The 17655-nt window shown below is 40.6% G+C and overlaps 1 protein-coding gene across 4 annotated transcripts in view; it reads left to right on the top strand.

Moving 5' to 3' along the window:
- The window catches only part of pdzph1 (PDZ and pleckstrin homology domains 1), a 29770-nt gene extending 13439 nt beyond the window's left edge, over window positions 1-16331 (top strand). For 3 of the 4 annotated variants that reach the window (XM_057818531.1, XM_057818533.1, XM_057818534.1), the window contains 8 exons: window positions 2163-2264; window positions 2350-2460; window positions 3753-3931; window positions 4001-4158; window positions 4240-4282; window positions 5740-5926; window positions 10330-10465; window positions 13081-16331. In XM_057818531.1, coding sequence (XP_057674514.1) covers window positions 2163-2264; window positions 2350-2460; window positions 3753-3931; window positions 4001-4158; window positions 4240-4282; window positions 5740-5926; window positions 10330-10465; window positions 13081-13180 — 1016 coding nt within the window. In that variant the 3' untranslated portion in view covers window positions 13181-16331. The remainder of the gene's footprint in view (window positions 1-2162; window positions 2265-2349; window positions 2461-3752; window positions 3932-4000; window positions 4159-4239; window positions 4283-5739; window positions 5927-10329; window positions 10466-13080) is intronic. The other variant, XM_057818532.1, reaches the window with a different exon arrangement.
- The last annotated feature ends 1324 nt before the right edge of the window (window positions 16332-17655 follow it).

The following is a 17655-nucleotide window of genomic DNA, read 5'->3' as shown; positions in this document are numbered from 1 at the left end:
CTCCGATTGAGATTGACCGTCATACAGTGCCTTGCAAAAGTATTCGGCCCCCTTGAATCTTGCAACCTTTCGCCACATTTCAGGCTTCAAACATAAAGATATGAAATTTAATTTTTTTCTCAAGAATCAACAACAAGTGGGAAACAATCGTGAAGTGGAACAACATTTATTGGATAATTTAAACTTTTTTAACAAATAAAAAACTGAAAAGTGGGGCCGGCAATATTATTCGGCCCCTTTACTTTCAGTGCAGCAAACTCACTCCAGAAGTTCAGTGAGGATCTCTGAATGATGCAATGTTGTCCTAAATGACCGATGATGATAAATAGAATCCACCTGTGTGTAATCAAGTCTCCGTATAAATGCACCTGCTCTGTGATAGTCTCAGGGTTCTGTTTAAAGTGCAGAGAGCATTATGAAAACCAAGGAACACACCAGGCAGGTCCGAGATACTGTTGTGGAGAAGTTTAAAGCCGGATTTGGATACAAAAAGATTTCCCAAGCTTTAAACATCTCAAGGAGCACTGTGCAAGCCATCATATTGAAATGGAAGGAGCATCAGACCACTGCAAATCTACCAAGACCCGGCCGTCCTTCCAAACTTTCTTCTCAAACAAGGAGAAAACTGATCAGAGATGCAGCCAAGAGGCCCATGATCACTCTGGATGAACTGCAGAGATCTACAGCTGAGGTGGGAGAGTCTGTCCATAGGACAACAATCAGTCGTACACTGCACAAATCTGGCCTTTATGGAAGAGTGGCAAGAAGAAAGCCATTTCTCAAAGATATCCATAAAAAGTCTCGTTTAAAGTTTGCCACAAGCCACCTGGGAGACACACCAAACATGTGGAAGAAGGTGCTCTGGTCAGATGAAACCAAAATGGAACTTTTTGGCCACAATGCAAAACGATATGTTTGGCGTAAAAGCAACACAGCTCATCACCCTGAACACACCATCCCCACTGTCAAACATGGTGGTGGCAGCATCGTGGTTTGGGCCTGCTTTTCTTCAGCAGGGACAGGGAAGATGGTTAAAATTGACGGGAAGATGGATGCAGCCAAATACAGGAACATTCTGGAAGAAAACCTGTTGGTATCTGCACAAGGCCTGAGACTGGGACGGAGATTTATCTTCCAACAGGACAATGATCCAAAACATAAAGCCAAATCTACAATGGAATGGTTCAAAAATAAACGTATCCAGGTGTTAGAATGGCCAAGTCAAAGTCCAGACCTGAATCCAATCGAGAATCTGTGGAAAGAGCTGAAGACTGCTGTTCACAAACACTCTCCATCCAACCTCACTGAGCTCGAGCTGTTTTGCAAGGAAGAATGGGCAAGAATGTCAGTCTCTCGATGTGCAAAACTGATAGAAACATACCCCAAGCGACTTGCAGCTGTAATTGGAGCAAAAGGTGGCGCTACAAAGTATTAACGCAAGGGGGCCAAATAATATTGCACGCCCCACTTTTCAGTTTTTTTTATTTGTTAAAAAAGTTTAAATTATCCAATAAATGTTGTTCCACTTCACGATTGTGTCCCACTTGTTGTTGATTCTTGACAAAAAATTAAAATTTTATATCTTTATGTTTGAAGCCTGAAATGTGGCGAAAGGTTGCAAGGTTCAAGGGGGCTGAATACTTTTGCAAGGCACTGTATTTAGCTTCTTAGATTGCTCCAACAGTGGACCTTTTTTCACCAAGCTGCTTGGCAATTGCTTCATAGCCCTTTCCAGCCTTGCGGAGATGAACAATTTTGTCACTGGTGTCTTTGGACACCAGTGACAGTTATAAGTTTGAGTCTTACTGATTGTATGTGGTGGACATGTGTCTTAATGCTGCTACCGACCTCAAACAACTGCATCTGATTCAAGATAATACATGGAGCAGAGGTGGACCTTTAATAGGCAGACTAACAGGTCTTTCAGGGTCAGAATTCTTGCTGATAGACAGTTGTTCAAATACTTATTTGCAGCTGTATCACACAAATTAATTTGTTAAAAAATCATGCATTGTGATTTCTGTTTTTTTTTTAGATAATCTCTCTCACGGTGGACATGCACCTACGATGACAATTTCAGAACTTGCAAAATAGCAGGGTGTTCAAATACTTATTTTCTCCAGTGTATGTACCACCGTTATGCAATCAATGTGCTTTTTCAGTTCGCGAGAGAACCGTCGAGATCAACAAAGGCTTAGGGGAGTATCCTTGGGGCTTTCGAATACAGTATTCGAAACCCATTGTGGTAACAGAAGTTGACACAAGTAAGAAAATCAAACATTCAAAGAGCCTGATCTCAGTGTCCTATACTTTAAAGAGAGATGCTAAATTGTGTTTGCATGGTTTCAGACGGCGCAGCAGAAGAAGCAGGTTTAATAGTTGGCGACTATGTCCTGGCTGTCAATGGAACTGATGTCACTAGTATTTCTCACTCTGAGGCAGCTGACTTAGCTCGACAAGGTACGTTAGTTTCATTCTGACATGATTTACTTTGCAACTGCACTGAGTTTATACGGATCTAAGGATTAATGAGAAACAATTTATTATTATTGGATCTTTAGCTCTCTTCTTTATAAGTACCGGAATTCATAGTTCGCAATATTTACGTAAAATGAATGCTAACTGCATGTTTTTTTTTTTTTGCTTTTAACCAAGAATCGAGACTGTTTTACATCCATATCTATATAGAATTCAGGGATTTAAGCATTTATTCACAAGAATTTTCAACGGAAAAAGCTCTATGTGATGAAAGATTAGCAGCACATTCGACATATTTACGTAAAATAAATGCTAACTGTCCAGTTCTTTGCTCTTTCAACAAAGAATCGAGACTGTTTTACGTCCATATTTATAAAGAATTCAGGGATTTAAGCATTTATTCACAAGAATTTTCAACGTAAAAAGCTCTTAGTGATGCTAAGGCGGAGCTATAGTGGTTAAAGACTAGCAGCACATTCGACATATTTACGTAAAGTAAATGCTAAATGCCCGTTTTTTTTTTTTTTTTGCTTTTAACCAAGAATCAAGACTGCTTTACGTCCATATCTATAAAGAATCCACGGATTTACGCATTTAGTCACAGGAATTTTCAACGTAAAAAGCTCTTTGTGATGCTAAGGCGGAGCTATAGTGGCTTAAAGACTAGCAGCACATTCGACATATTTACGTAAAATAAATGCTAACAGTCCAGTTCTTTGCTCTTTTAACAAAGAATCGAGACTGTTTTACGTCTATATCTGTAAAGAATTCAGGGATTTAAGCATTTATTCACAAGAATTTTCAACGGAAAAAGCTCTATGTGATGCTAAGGCGGTGTTACAGTGGCTTAAAGATTAGCAGCACATTCGACATATTTACGTAAAATAAATGCTAACAGCCCGGTTCTTTGCTCTTATAACAAAGAATCTAGACTGTTTTACATCCATATCTATAAAGAATTCACGGATTTACGCATTTAGTCCCAAGAATTTTCAACTTAAAAAGCTCTTTGTCCGGGTTTCCATTCTGTCAGATTTGACGGCAATAGGCGCCTCGTGTATATCATTATGAAGTCTATGGGTAGGGTCAATTCTATCAGTACAACATATGGGAAGCCAATCTAAATTACCTGTATAACTGAACTTCTTATATCATGCATTAAGGTTGCTTAAAGGTTGGTGGGGACAATTTAAGCATCCTAAAAAGTTGGTAGTGTTATGTCCCTACCGTCCCTATGCACCCCTACGCCCTTGCTTACAGTATTGTTATTGTAGGTCCTGAAGAGCTAACATTGACCGTTGGCTCAGACATTGGCCGTGGTCCCAATATCCCTAGACCAGCATGTCGCGGTTATCTTCACAAACGTACCCAGTCTGGTCTCATTAAAGGTTGGAGGAAGAGGTGGTTTGTACTCACACATGATGCCTGGCTTTACTATTACAGACACAAACGGGTGAGCTGTCAATCATTACTTCATTCCAGTAAACAAGGTTAATTGACTTTGGTTCTTGTCATATTACAGGATGAAGGCAAATGTCAGGCTTTAGCAGCTTTAAAAATGGAAGGGGCCGAGGTGGGAACAGACCTGTCCCTTGGAAAACCATTTGTGTTAAAATGCCATCCTCTCTCTGCGAATAGGGTGTACTACCTCTGTGCAACTTCCGGTCAGGAGATGAAAAGGTAGATAATGATGAATCATCAACAGCATTGCATTGTGTCGTATTGTGAACTATTAATAATCAACGTTGGTTACGGATTTAGGTGGTTGGAAGCGATGGAGAGAGCTATTCATCCTATCATACAGGTAAGAGTCTGAAATCTGCTCAATGGAAAAACCCTGTCAGAAATCTTTTATTTCAGTAAAAGGCGTTTTTAATTATAATATTATGATCTTTAATTTCCTCAAATTTGAAGTTCAAGTTTGAAATAATGATTACTTTGTCAATTGGAATTGGATTTTAAATATCTAGGTAGTTTTAGGAAGCTTCTGAAAAGCACAAATAGGATGAGCAAAGAGCTAACCGATTTGGTACTTGGTGCTAATATTGCCATCATTTTTTTTTTTTTTCCCCCCGACTATAAACCGCTACTTTTTTCCCCTCCTTTTGAATCCTGCGGTTTATAGTCCAGTGTGGCTCATTTGTTGATTTATTTGGGTTAATAGGTAACACTTATTTGACAGGTGCGTCATAAGACTGCTGTAAGACCGTCATAATTATGAAATGACATTATCATGTGTCACGAAGGGGATGAAGGACTTTATTGATGTTGACAGGCAAAGGAAACAATCAAGTCAAGCGGTAATGGACGGTTGACATGCTAGCGTATGCTGGAACGCTGATGACCTGACACTGAATGCTATTTGTTTGTGCCTTATATACTGTTCTCAGTTGTTCTTTGTGACATATTAAGGCGCGCACAGTTCTTATGATGGAAACCTTTGTGATGCATGAGTGTGATGCAATATGGTGGCACATGACAGAACAGACTTTGTGATGGAAGCCTGATGCAATATCAGGCAATATGCTAGCACATGAGCGCGCGTGCCATCATGGGCATCAATGAATGCCTATGATGGTTCTCATTTAGTGTCATTCAGAAAATTATGTCACTAACTCCATTTATGTCCAGCTCGGATCTTTTACATCCATTCAAAAGTGAGATCATTTGCCGGATGACACAAAATGACATCTGTCATAAGCATTCATTAATGCTCATGGCAGTGTCATGTCATAATTATGATGATGTTTTATGGTGCCACTGTCAGATAAAGTGTTCCCAAATACCAGAATCAGCAATTAATGAAACAACTAGACCAGTAACTGAAGAAATAATTAGCACAGAACATGAATTATGATTGTAATTTACATCTGTAGCGCTGCAATGCATGCAAGGAGGCATGTTGGATGAAAACAGTGTTGACAGCAGGTGGCAGCAGAGGTTGACTGTCTCCCCCAAGGGAGCAATGGTGGCTAAATTAAGCTTCTTGAAGCAATGCAGCCAAATGGTTCAAAGCTTCATGATAGCTCATTTGGTCTCATGACAGTCTTATGATGCTGCAGTAAAATAAAGAGTTACCAGTTAATATCTTTTTGTGTAAATATCCCATAATACAGCGAGCACAGCTGCGGTTTATATTCCAGTGCGGCTTATCAATGAACACATGCTGTTTTCATGTCAAATTTGGTGGGTGGCAGTTTATAGTCAGGTGCGCCTTATACTCCGAAAATTACAGTAATCTGTTCAACTCTGGTTTTTCAGCACCACGTGTGGGAGGATGTCACCAGACACAACTCCAGTCTCCCTCCACTGGCTGTAAAAAACCCAGAATGCCTTGGGTTGCTTCATAAAATGGAAAAGAGCAAGGACTCGTGGGTGCAATACTATTCCATTTTGAAGGATGGCTGCCTCTACTTATACAGTGGAATCCGTGCAACGCATGCATATGGTATAGAAAAAGAAAAGTGTATTTACAGTCATGATAAAAAATTAGGACACCCTACGGAAGCCAGTGTGTTTTCTAACATATTTGGTCATACGGATATTTAACATTAATTTTAACAATCTTGACAGATTCAAGTTATAAAACTAAACGAAACTGAAAAAAGATTTTTTTAAAAACTTTCTGTAAAATGTAATGTCAAATAAATGCAATTTCTGTTGAGGAATAAATTAGGACACCCCCACATTCAATCCCACTTAAAACGGCTAAATTCACACACAGGTGTGCACATAATTAGAACATCATTACCCAGTGTTTTGAAGGAGGCTTGCCTTTTTTAAACCTCACAGTTAGTTTGGTGTGCCCCTGACTGTTGAAGTGAGAGAAAACACCATGGTGAGATCAAAGGAGCTGTCTGAGGCCTTCAGAAAGAAGATTGTAGATGCTTATGAGTCTGGTAAGGGATTTCAAAAGATCTCAAAAGAAAAGAAAATCAGCCATTCCACTGTCCGGAAAAAAAGTCTAGAAGTGGAGGACATTCAAAACAACTGCCAACATGCCCAGGTCTGGCCGTCAGAGCAAGTTCACTCCAAGAGCAGAATGCAAGATGCTAAAAGGAGTCTTCGAAAACCCTAAAATGTCACCGAGGGACCTACAGCAGGCTCTTGCTACTGTTGGTGTGAAAGTGCATGCCTCTACAATCAGAAAGACACTTCACAAGTTTAACCTTCATGGGAGGTGTAGAAGGAGGAAACCTTTGCTCTCCAAGAAGAACATGAACGCCAGACTGAGGTTTGCCAGAGTGAATGTAGACAAAGACCAGGACTTCTGGAATAATGTTCCATAGACTTCATAACCTAGCTTTTTACGTTGAAATTCTTGTGAATAAATACTTAAATCCCTGTATTTTTTATAGATATGGACGTAAAACAGTCTCGATTCTTAGTTAAATACAAAAAAAAAAAAAACAAAAAGGTAGTAATTATGTTTAGGGATGTCCCGATCCAGGTTTTTGCACTTCCGATCCAATACCGATATTGTTTTGCACTTCCGATCCGATACCGATACTGGCCGATACCGACCTATCTGAGCATGTGTTAAAGTTTAAAGTTATTTAGCCTCTTTATTTAGTTGTCAGACTCATGTTGAAAAAGGTTTAGTACTCTTGATAACAACTAGACAGCTGAATTAGGTGAGTTTGAATAACACACATTGGTTGGTAACAAGAAACTGACCTGTTTATTCAGTGACAAACACAAAACATTATAAATAACAAACAGAAATGGCATAGTCAGTCAGTAAAACGTACAAATAATATTGTAAACTGTCTTAAAAAAGAAGAACACACCAACAACGTCAATGGAAAATCCCACAAATCTCCCAAGCTATTAGATGCTTTTAATGTTTCGTGCATTAGTTACAAAAATTGTATAAAAAGCCTCTCAGGTTTAAATAAACGACTATTTCAGTATCAAGTTAACATTTTAAAACAGTAAATAAAATACTCAAGTCCCCATTCTGTATCAGCAGCTTTAAACTACATTCAATTCATTTAATTTTGCGAATCAACTGTTAAAGTTGTTAAAATTGCTCCCGTTATTCCATAATTTCCCTTCTGTCTACTTTGGACATGTGAAAGTTTTAAAACTGTTTTGAGGATAGATTCAAGTCAAGATTTTGCCGATTTAGGAGTATTTTAGATAAAAAGTTAATTAGGTTAGCTTGGAATGTTCACAACAGCCTACTAGGGAAGTTTTCTGCTTTAAGATGGCGGCTGTTTACTAACGCATCTGGTTTTCAATACTTCAATGTTGCTAACGCAGTCGAGTCTGTCGTGTACAATCTGGTTTTATATACATATGATATCTATTATCTCCAGTAAAACGACGTTGACGTAGTTTGTAGCGGGTGTCAGCAGCAGTCAGGTATTCTTGTGTTTTTTATCCAGCGGCATGAGTTGAGCTAAAGCCGTGAGTTGAGCATTGGCATTACCCGGGTCTATGACAAGCGGTCCCGAAAGTACCGCATTGCACCGAAAGTACCGAAAGTAAATGAGAAACAGACCGCACTGCGTCCTGAAGACCGCGCTGTGTATTAGTTCCGCTTTACTTGACATATTTCAATAACCGGAATTTGGATGTTTGTGAATCGTTCTCGAATCTTCCACGGCCGAATCGCTAAGGATGTAATGACGGCTGGGCATGTTGTACCGTGGCTCTAATTGTTGGATGGTGCGTCTTTACTCACGTGAGATAATGGCTCGTCATCCAGAATGAATTCTTCGGCAATGACTCTTGTTATTCCCTGGGCTTTGGGACTGTCGAGTGCCAGTTTGTCACGCATAGCAAAAGTTTCTGCCAGTGTTAGTTGCGTAGGACCTTTCTTTTTGTCTTCGGGTTTCTTAACATACTCCTCATATTGTTTGTGGTGGTATTTCGCTAAATGCTTGATTAGGTTGGTTGTATAAAAACTTCTTACAGCTTTACCACTACGCTTGACTTTATTGTGGCATATGTTGCTCTCTGCCTCTTCGTCTTTGTCGTCCTTTAAGGTGAAATGATCCCACAAAGCTGACATTTTTACCGATAAAGTCTCTCGGTAAATTGGGAGACGGTAATGTAAATGTAGTGTGTTGAAGGTGTGCCGTAAAATGCGGACCGGATTTTAGGGAAAACGAAGCAAAAACTAGAATGGATTATGTAAATAGGTGCGCTGGAAAACCCGGACCGGACTTTAAAAAAAAACAAAAAACTGGATCGGAAGTGTGGATTGGAATTTTTCCCGTGTTCCGATCCGATACCGATGCGCATTTTTTTGCCCATATCGGCGTCTGATCCGATCCAAATATCAGATCGGGACATCTCTAATTATGTTACGTAAATATGGCAAATGTGCGGCTCGTCTTTAAGTTCATTGTGGCGCCGCCTTACCACATCTCCACAGCAAAGCGTGTTTTACGTTGAATTTCTTGTGAATAAATGCTTAAATCCCTTAATTCTTTATAGATATGGATGTAAAACAGTCTCGATTCTTGGTTAAAAGCAAAAAAAAAAAAAAAACTGACAGTTTGAATTTACTTATATCTGTTGAAGAATTATGCTAGTCTGTTAGCTCTTTGTTATAAGGGGATGCCACAATGGCTTTTTCCATTCAAATTTCTTGTGAATAAATGCTTAAATCACTGAATTCTTTATAGATATTGACGTAAAACTGTCTCGATTCTTTGTGAAAAGAGCAAAAAACCGGGCAGTTACGCATCTATCTTAAGTATACTGGATATGCTAACGCCAATGCCACAGCGCTTCCCATTCTCCCATTGATTTTTTTCACAACATTTCAATGCATGGTACGAAAAATATAATAATTACCTTGAATCCTAAAACAAATCACTCCTGGGACAATCCTTCCTGTTTGTATGCGGTATAGCAAGTTTGCCAGAGTGAATGTAGACAAAGACCAGGACTTCTAGAATAATTTCTTTGGACAGATGAATCTAAAATTGAAATATTTGGATACCAGAACAGAGGACATGTTTGGCGTAAACCCAATACAGCATTTCAGGAAAAGAACCTCATACCAACTGTGAAGCATGAAGGTGGAAGTGTCATGGTTTGGGTATGCTTTGCTTCAGCAACACCTGGCCAGCTCAACATCATAGAATCCACCATGAATTCTATCATGTATCAGAGGGTGCTTGAGGAACATGTGAGATCATCTGTGAAAAATTAAAGCTGAAGCGAAACTGGACCCTGCAACAGGACAATGACCCAAAACATACCAGTAAATCCACCAAATGGAGATTCCTGGAATGGCCGAGTCAAAGCCCAGATCATAATCCCACTGAGATGCAGTGGGGTGACTTGAAACGGGCTGTACATGGAAGAAAGCCCTCAAACATCTCACAGTTGAAAGTATTCTGCGTTGAGGAGCGGAGCAAACCTTCTTCAGACTGATGCCAAAGACTGGTAGATAGCTACAAAAAGCGTCTCACTGAAGTTATTTCAGCCAAAGGGGGTAACACTAACTATTAGGTGGTAAGGTGTCCTTTTTCCTCAGTTAGAATATACATTTTTGTCGATATATTTGGTTTAATGAGTAAAACAATGTTAATTTTTGTTGTTTACTTGCAATTTGATGCAAGAAAAACAAGATCAGACATTGATATGTGAACATTTCTTAGGAACTGCATATTTAATGGGGTGTACTAATTTATTCACATGACTGTGTGTGATCTGGTAGTATGTATTTTTATTTTGTGCACATCTAAATTACAAAGAGATATAAAGGTATTGTGTACTGACATGCTGAAGATCAGCTTGCGTGCTGTGGTTTATGGTATTCAATGAGCGAGGGCTATTTCTAAACTTCTCTTGTTATGAATTCATCATGTCACAATTTTTTGTTCTTAGGAGGGATCTACCTTCAGGGTTATATGGTGCGGGAGCAGCATTTTGGAAGCAAGAAATCCACCATTGAGCTGAAACCTCCATCTGATGAGTTTAAGACTTTCTACTTCTGTGCAGAGAATCCAAATGAGAATAAACGGTGAGGAACCTTGCATTCATATGAAAAAAAAAACCCCAAAAAAACCTTACTTTTTTCTTCTTTTTTATAATTCATGCAGCAGTCCAGGCATTTATACTTTTTAAAATCAATGCATTCTGTTTGTCTTCTCAGTTACTTACAATGAATAACAAGAACTATCATAATAAATTGCTTTGAAAAGAGCTTTGATCATAATTGACAATACTGGTCCTTCTCAAACAATTAGCATATTGTGATAAAGTTCATTATTTTCTGTAATGTACTGATAAACCTGATGTGATAAAATATGTACAACATGTTGTTTGATTTTTCCTCATACATTTATGTCTGATGAAACCGTTGCAGTGATCTTTGTGTGCGGCAAATGTTGCCACCGTGTACACCTTAGGAATGTACCCTTTAAAGAGACTTATAAGAAAAGCATTTTTAGTCACGACTCACACCAGCTGTGATACACATAACACTTTTTCCACACACATAGCCACAACAAAATGTTCCCACAACAAATAGATGCTAGAATGTCAGGGACAATGACAAAGCCATAACCTTACAACCGCAATGGAGCTGCTTGACTGGACGCTGAGTTATTGTAAACCCAATCTGACCCCACCCCTTTGGCTCTCGCCCACCGCTGCCCCGCCCGCCGGGTGTGGGCCCGACGCTCCAGCGCCATCCATTTTCAGGGCTAGTTGATTCGGCAGGTGAGTTGTTACACACTCCTTGGCGGGTTCCGACTTCCATGGCCACCGTCCTGCTGTCTATATCGACCAACACCTTTTCTGGGGTCCGGAGGGCTCCCGCCAGCCGGCAGCGAGGCGGACGGCTCCTCCGGCCCAGCGGGTTCGAGGGTGACGGCGGGCGAATGTGCGCGTGAGTGTGCGCAGTGGCGGCGGCAGCAGCTTCTCCCCGGCAGGCAAGGGAGGGCGGCGGGCTCCGTCGGAAGACGACTGAGTCGGACGGGGCGTCTCGGTCTCTCTCTGTGAGGAGGACGTGTGTGCACTTGAGCGCGCGTGCGGTCTGGCGGGCCGGGTGCTCCCGTGGGCCCGGCCGGCTGGGCAGTAGTATCCGGCGCCAAGCGCGCCCTGCTCTGGGGACAGGGGCAGGGGGGGAATTTGACTGGGGCGGTAAACCTGTCAAACGGTAACGCAGGTGTCCTAAGGCAATTTAATATGGCTTGGAGGCAATCAGCCTGTGGCACTGCTGAGGTGTTATGGAGGCCCAGGATGCTTCGGTAGCGGCCTTAAGCTCATCCAAAGTGTTGGGTCTGGTGTCTCTCAACTTCCTCTTCACAATATCCTACAGATTCTCTATTGGGTTCGGGTCAGGAGAGTTGGCAGGCCAATTGAGCACAGTCATACCATGGTCAGTAAACCATTTACCAGTGGTTTTGGCACTGTGAGCAGGTTCCAGGTTGTGCTGAAAAATGAAATTTTCATCTCCATAAAGCTTTTCAGCAGATGGAAGCATAAATTCATTCATTCATTCATTTTCCATGCCGCTTTTTCCTCACGAGGGTCGCGGAGGTTTCGGAGCCTATCTCAGCTAACTACGGGCAGTAGGCAGGGGACACCCTGAACTGGTTGCCAGCCAATCGCAGGGCACAAGGAGACATACAACCGTTCAAGCACACACTCATACCTACGGACAATTTAGAGCGTTCAATCAGCCTACCGCGCATGTTTTTGGGATGTGGGAGGAAAGCGGAGTTCCCGGAGGAAACCCACGCGGCACGGTGGCTGAGTGGTTAGCACGTCCGCCTCACAGTTCTGAGATCAAGGGTTCAATCCCGGGCTTCGGCCCTCCTGTGTGGAGTTTGCAGAGCATTGCAGCTGACATGACATCACTACTTGACACTGGACTTCAGGCATTCTGGCATTTCCTTCTCCCCAGTCTTCATCCAAACTCTGGCACCTTGATTTCCGAATGACATGCAAAATTTGCTGTCATCTGAAAAAAGTACTTTGGACCACTGAGCAACAGTCCAGTGCTGCTTCTCTGTAGCCCAGATCAGGTGCTTCTGCCGATGTTTCAGGTTCAAAAGTGGCTTGACCTGGGGAATGCGGCACCTATAGCCCATTTCCAGCACACGCCTGTGCACGGTGGCTCTGGATGTTTCAACTCCAGACTCAGTCCACTGTTTCTGCAGGTCCCCCAAGGTCTGGAATTGGCGCTTCTCCAGGGCATTGCGGTTTTGAGTAATGAACCAGGCAGGGAGTTTTTAAAAGCCTCAGGAATCTTTCGCAGGGGTTTTGAGTTAATTCATTGATTCAGATGATTAGGTTAGTAGCTTCTTTAGAGTACCTTTTCATGATATGCTAATTTTTTGAGATGGGATTTTTGGTTTTTCTTGACTTTTTTTTGCCAAAATCATCAATATTAAAACAATAAAAGGCTTGAACTACTTCAGTTGAGTGTAATGAATCTAAAATCTCTAAAAGTTTAATGTTTATCAGTACATTACAGAAAATAATGAACTTTATCACAATATGCTAATTTTTTGAGAAGGACCAGTATATTCTGGTGTTTAACGTAAAGTGTCTCAATGTTTGTATTACTGATGTAAAATGAAGTTTTAAAAGAAGCTTAAAAATGTCGTTTTTGTCATTCTTTAATAGATGGATTGTTGCTTTTAAAGCATCAATTAAAAAGTGGCTGCCTTTACGTCAAGCCCTTCAGGACTACATGTGTCAACCACCAGAGGCAACCAGAATGTAGAACAGTGAGTTTCAAGCAAGTACTGTACTACAATAGCAAGAAAATAAACTGCAACAATAAAGCTACAATTTTAAACTCTTAAATTTTTGTGGATTTGTATAATCAGGTTGGATTTTTTTTTTGTTTTTTTTTTTTTACTCCATATATTGTTATGTCCACACAATATGTATTTTTATTCATTTTCCGCACTGCTTAACCATAGACCTCGCTCTCAGTTGACAAGACTGCTCCTATATGCGCCAAGGCTTCCGGTAGAAGAGATGCAGAAATGTGAGAAACTCCAAAAAGTCAAGATACTTTTTCTTACCATTGAAGTTGAAAATAAATACTTCATACTTTTAACACATAGGTGCCAAATAATCAACAAGCGCAATAACCATATGTAAATAAATAGCTACAAAATAGACTGCTGCTATATAATAGTTTGGTACAGGCTCCCAGACTTTTGCATACAGTGGGGCAAATAAGTATTTAGTCAACCACCAATTGTGCAAGTTCTCCTACTTGAAAAGACTAGAGAGGCCTGTAATTGCCAACATGGGTAAACCTTTACCATGAGAGACAGAATGTGGGGGAAAAAAAACAACAGGAAATCACATTGTTTGGTTTTTAAAGAATTTATTTCCAAATTAGAGTGGAAAATAAGTATTTGGTCACCTAAAAACAAGCAAGATTTCTGGCTGTCAAAGAGGTCTAACGAGCCTCCACTCGTTACCTGTATTAATGGCACCTGTTTTAACTAATTATCGGTATAAAAGACACGTGTCCACAATCTCAGTCAGTCACACTCCAAACTCCACTATGGCAAAGAGCACTCGAAGGACACCAGAGACATAATTGTAGGCCTGCACCAGGCTGGGAAGACTGAATCTGCAATAAGTAAAACGCTTGGTGTAAAGAAATCAACTGTGGGAGCAATTATTAGAAAATGGAAGACATACAAGACCACTGATAAGGTCCCTCGATCTGGGGCTCCATGCAAGATCTCACCCCGTGGCGTCAAAAGGATAACAAGTACGTTGAGCAAAAATCCCAGGACCACACGGGGGGACCTAGTGAATGACCTACAGAGAGCTGGGACCACAGTAACAAAGGCTACTATCAGTAACACAATGTGCCGCCAGGGACTCAAATCCTGCACTGCCAGACGTCCCCCCCTGCTGAAGCCAGTACCCGTCCAGGCCCATCTGCGGTTCGCTAGAGAGCATTTGGATGATACAGAAGAGGACTGGGAGACAGAAGAGGACTGGGAGAATGTGTTATGGTCAGATGAAACCAAAATAACTTTTTGGTAAAAACACAGGCTCTCGTGTTTGGAGGAGAAAGAATACTGAATTGCATCCGAAGAACACCATACCCACTGTGAAGCATGGGGGTGGAAACATCATGCTTTGGGGCTGGTTTTCTGCAAAGGGACCAGGACGACTGATCTATGTAAAGGAAAGAATGAATGATCTCAACCCCATAGAAAATCTGTGGAGGGAGTTCAAAGTCCGTGTTGCCCAATGACAGCCCCAAAACATCACTGCTCTAGAGGAGATCTGCATGGAGGAATGGGCCAAAATACCAGCAACAGTGTGTGAAAAGCTTGTGAAGAGTTACAGAAAACGTTTGGCCTCCGTTATTGCCGACAAAGGGTACATAATAAAGATGCCAATCGATTGGGTCCGATCACGTCATTTTCAAATTATCGGAATCGGCAAAAAAATATCGGACATGCCTTTTTTAAATATATATATTTTTTAATTAAATTGTTTTCCAATTGTACTAAAGTTAAAGACAAAATGTCTTACACTCATCCAGTCTTTAGTTTTGGTTTAAAGTAGGGTTGTCAAATTTATCGCGTTAATGGCGGTAATTAATTTTTTTAATCACGTTAAAGTATTTAACGCAATCAACGAATGCGCTGCAAGACCCACTCACGCAATGTCGCGTTCAATCTATAATGGCGCCGTTTTACCTCTTTATAAAGCTAAAAGGCAGCGTAAAATGAGTAGAGTGAATTTTGGCAGCCTTTAGAGCCTTTTTTTAATTGGCTTAAGCCTTACAACCCCTCTCTCAACAATTAGAAATATCGTGGCAAGCAATGTGGGGAAGAAAGGTAGTAGTTGATCTTTTTCTAAACACCCTATGTTATTTCCCAACGCAGAGAAGATATATCAATTGGTGCCGCTTTGCATAGTCATGGTTGCACTTCCCATCATGCATTTGGGCAGAACAGTTAAATGGCTACAGTATCATTTACTGAAAGCTCAGCAAATACACTACATGGCAATATTTAGTCACAATTTACAAAGTCACATTTATCCTTTAAGAATTACAAGTCTTTCTATTCGTGCATCCCTCTCACAGAAAGAATGTTAATAATGTAAATGCCATCTTGAGGATTTATTGTCATAATAAACAAATACAGTACTTATGTACTGTATGTTGAGTGTATATATTCGTCCGAGTTTTATTCATTTTTTTCTTAATGCATTGCCAAAATGTATATGATTGGGAAAAATTATCGTGAATGATTGGAATTGAATCGGGAGCAAAAAAAAAAAAAGCAATCGGATCGGGAAATATCGGGATAGGCAGATACTCAAACTAAATTGATCAGATAGGGAGCAAAAAAACATGATCGGAACAACCCTAGTACATAACAAAGTATTGAGATGAACTTTTGGTGTTGACCAAATACTTATTTTTCACCATGATTTGCAAATAAATCCTTTAAAAATCAAACTGTGATTTTCTGTTTTTTTTCCCCACATTCTGTCTCTCATGGTTGAGGTTTACCCATGTTGACATTACAGGCCTCTCTAATATTTTCAAGTGGGAGAACTTGCACAATTAGTAGTTGACTAAATACTTATTTGCTCCAGTGTAATTGTGTGTCCTCTTTATTTCCTGGAATGTATCTTCATGCAACAGTTTTTTTGTTTTTTTTAAAAATACAAGTCAAAACAGTTGCCTATGAATGTTGCCGAGATTTGGCTGTCGTGATACTGTACTGTACTGTCTTCTCATCTTTTTATTCAGCATGTTTTATGTCATGACAGACAAATTATACAATAAAAATTTTCATGTGATATCACTTTTTTGGCCAGAAGGATTGTCTCTGTTTTTCTAATTATTCAAAGCGATTTTCGTGTGTTGGTGTGTGTTTTGGCCAGGGTTCATTAATAACTATAGGCTATTTGTTTGGAGAGTTGTGTGTGTGTGTGAACCAGGGGTCGCGTTAACCGGATATTTTCCGTCGTTGACCGGTTTTTTAAAACGGTGACGGAAAAAACTGAAGTCCGTCCGTCATTTTGACAGGTTGCAATTCACACCCCAGACCACAGGGTGGCGAGTTAGCATATTAATTAGCTATTGTCTCTCTTAATGCATGACGTCGTTGGCTCTTCTGTCAGAATATTGTAGCGTCACCGGGGTCTGGCGGCGGCACTGTGATTGACACATCAACGCGAGGTTCTTATTGGTGCACCCGGTGTGCCAGCGCGTCATCCAATTGGTGGACAAGATTGCCGCCTGTGTATAGACCCCCAATTACATGACGTCACAACTCCGCCCCCCTGACTGTAGCCGCCATATTGTGTGTCAGCTCGTCATGTTTACACATTACCGCTACGTACATGCCTCCTATTACGGCGTGTTTTTCTGCTCGTTAATATTAATAATCAAAATGGTGAAGGCGTGTGTTCTACCGTATTCTGAGAGACCCGAAGATGAGAGCGAGATGGACTGCTGTAATTCGACAAGAAATCTGGGCACCAAACGATCACCACAGACTATGTAGTAGTCATTTTATATCTGGTAAGATGCATTTAATATACCGTATTGGCCCGAATATAAGACGATGTTTTTTGCACTGAAATAAGATTGAAAAAGAGGAGGTCGTCTTATAACTGCGGTCTAAAAAAAAAAAAAAAAAAAAAAAAAAAAAAACTGCGGCCTAGACATATACCCATTCACGACGCTTGATGGCGCCAGTCATCAATGAATCGAATGCTGAACGCGACTCGGGCGGCCAAAGGGAACCCCTGACACGAAGAAGAAAGTGGTAAGAAGGAAAAGAGAAGAAAATACCGGTAATAGAAGAGATAACCGAAAATGGAGAAACTTCGCGACAATTTGGAGAAAAGTGGGTCGAAGATTGGCCAGGTTAACCGGTGTTTGGCCATTCCTTACTACGCGGCGAAACGTCCTACACAATGCTCAGGGCGCTTGCATATGCATTCACACGCATGCGCACATCGGTTGGAAGCGGCGAGTACTCACTATTTTTGTTTTTATTTAGTTATTTAGAACCTTTTCACAGCCTCAAAGATACTTTTTGCATGTATTACCCTCTCATACTTTTAACCATTGTGTTTTTTTTGTGTTAGCTTTGAAGCAGTTGACCACATTAGTCACGTAGCGTATTTAAATCGTCCTTATTTGACATAACTACATTTAAGTATTTTCTGCAGGCATTTCTTTAGTAC

This window comes from Corythoichthys intestinalis, chromosome 17 (genome assembly GCF_030265065.1).
Source record: "Corythoichthys intestinalis isolate RoL2023-P3 chromosome 17, ASM3026506v1, whole genome shotgun sequence".
In the NCBI taxonomy this organism is placed as follows: Eukaryota; Metazoa; Chordata; class Actinopteri; order Syngnathiformes; family Syngnathidae; genus Corythoichthys; species Corythoichthys intestinalis.
The sequence above is the reverse complement of the archived record's forward strand: the minus strand, read 5'-3'. Positions and strand labels throughout refer to the sequence as shown.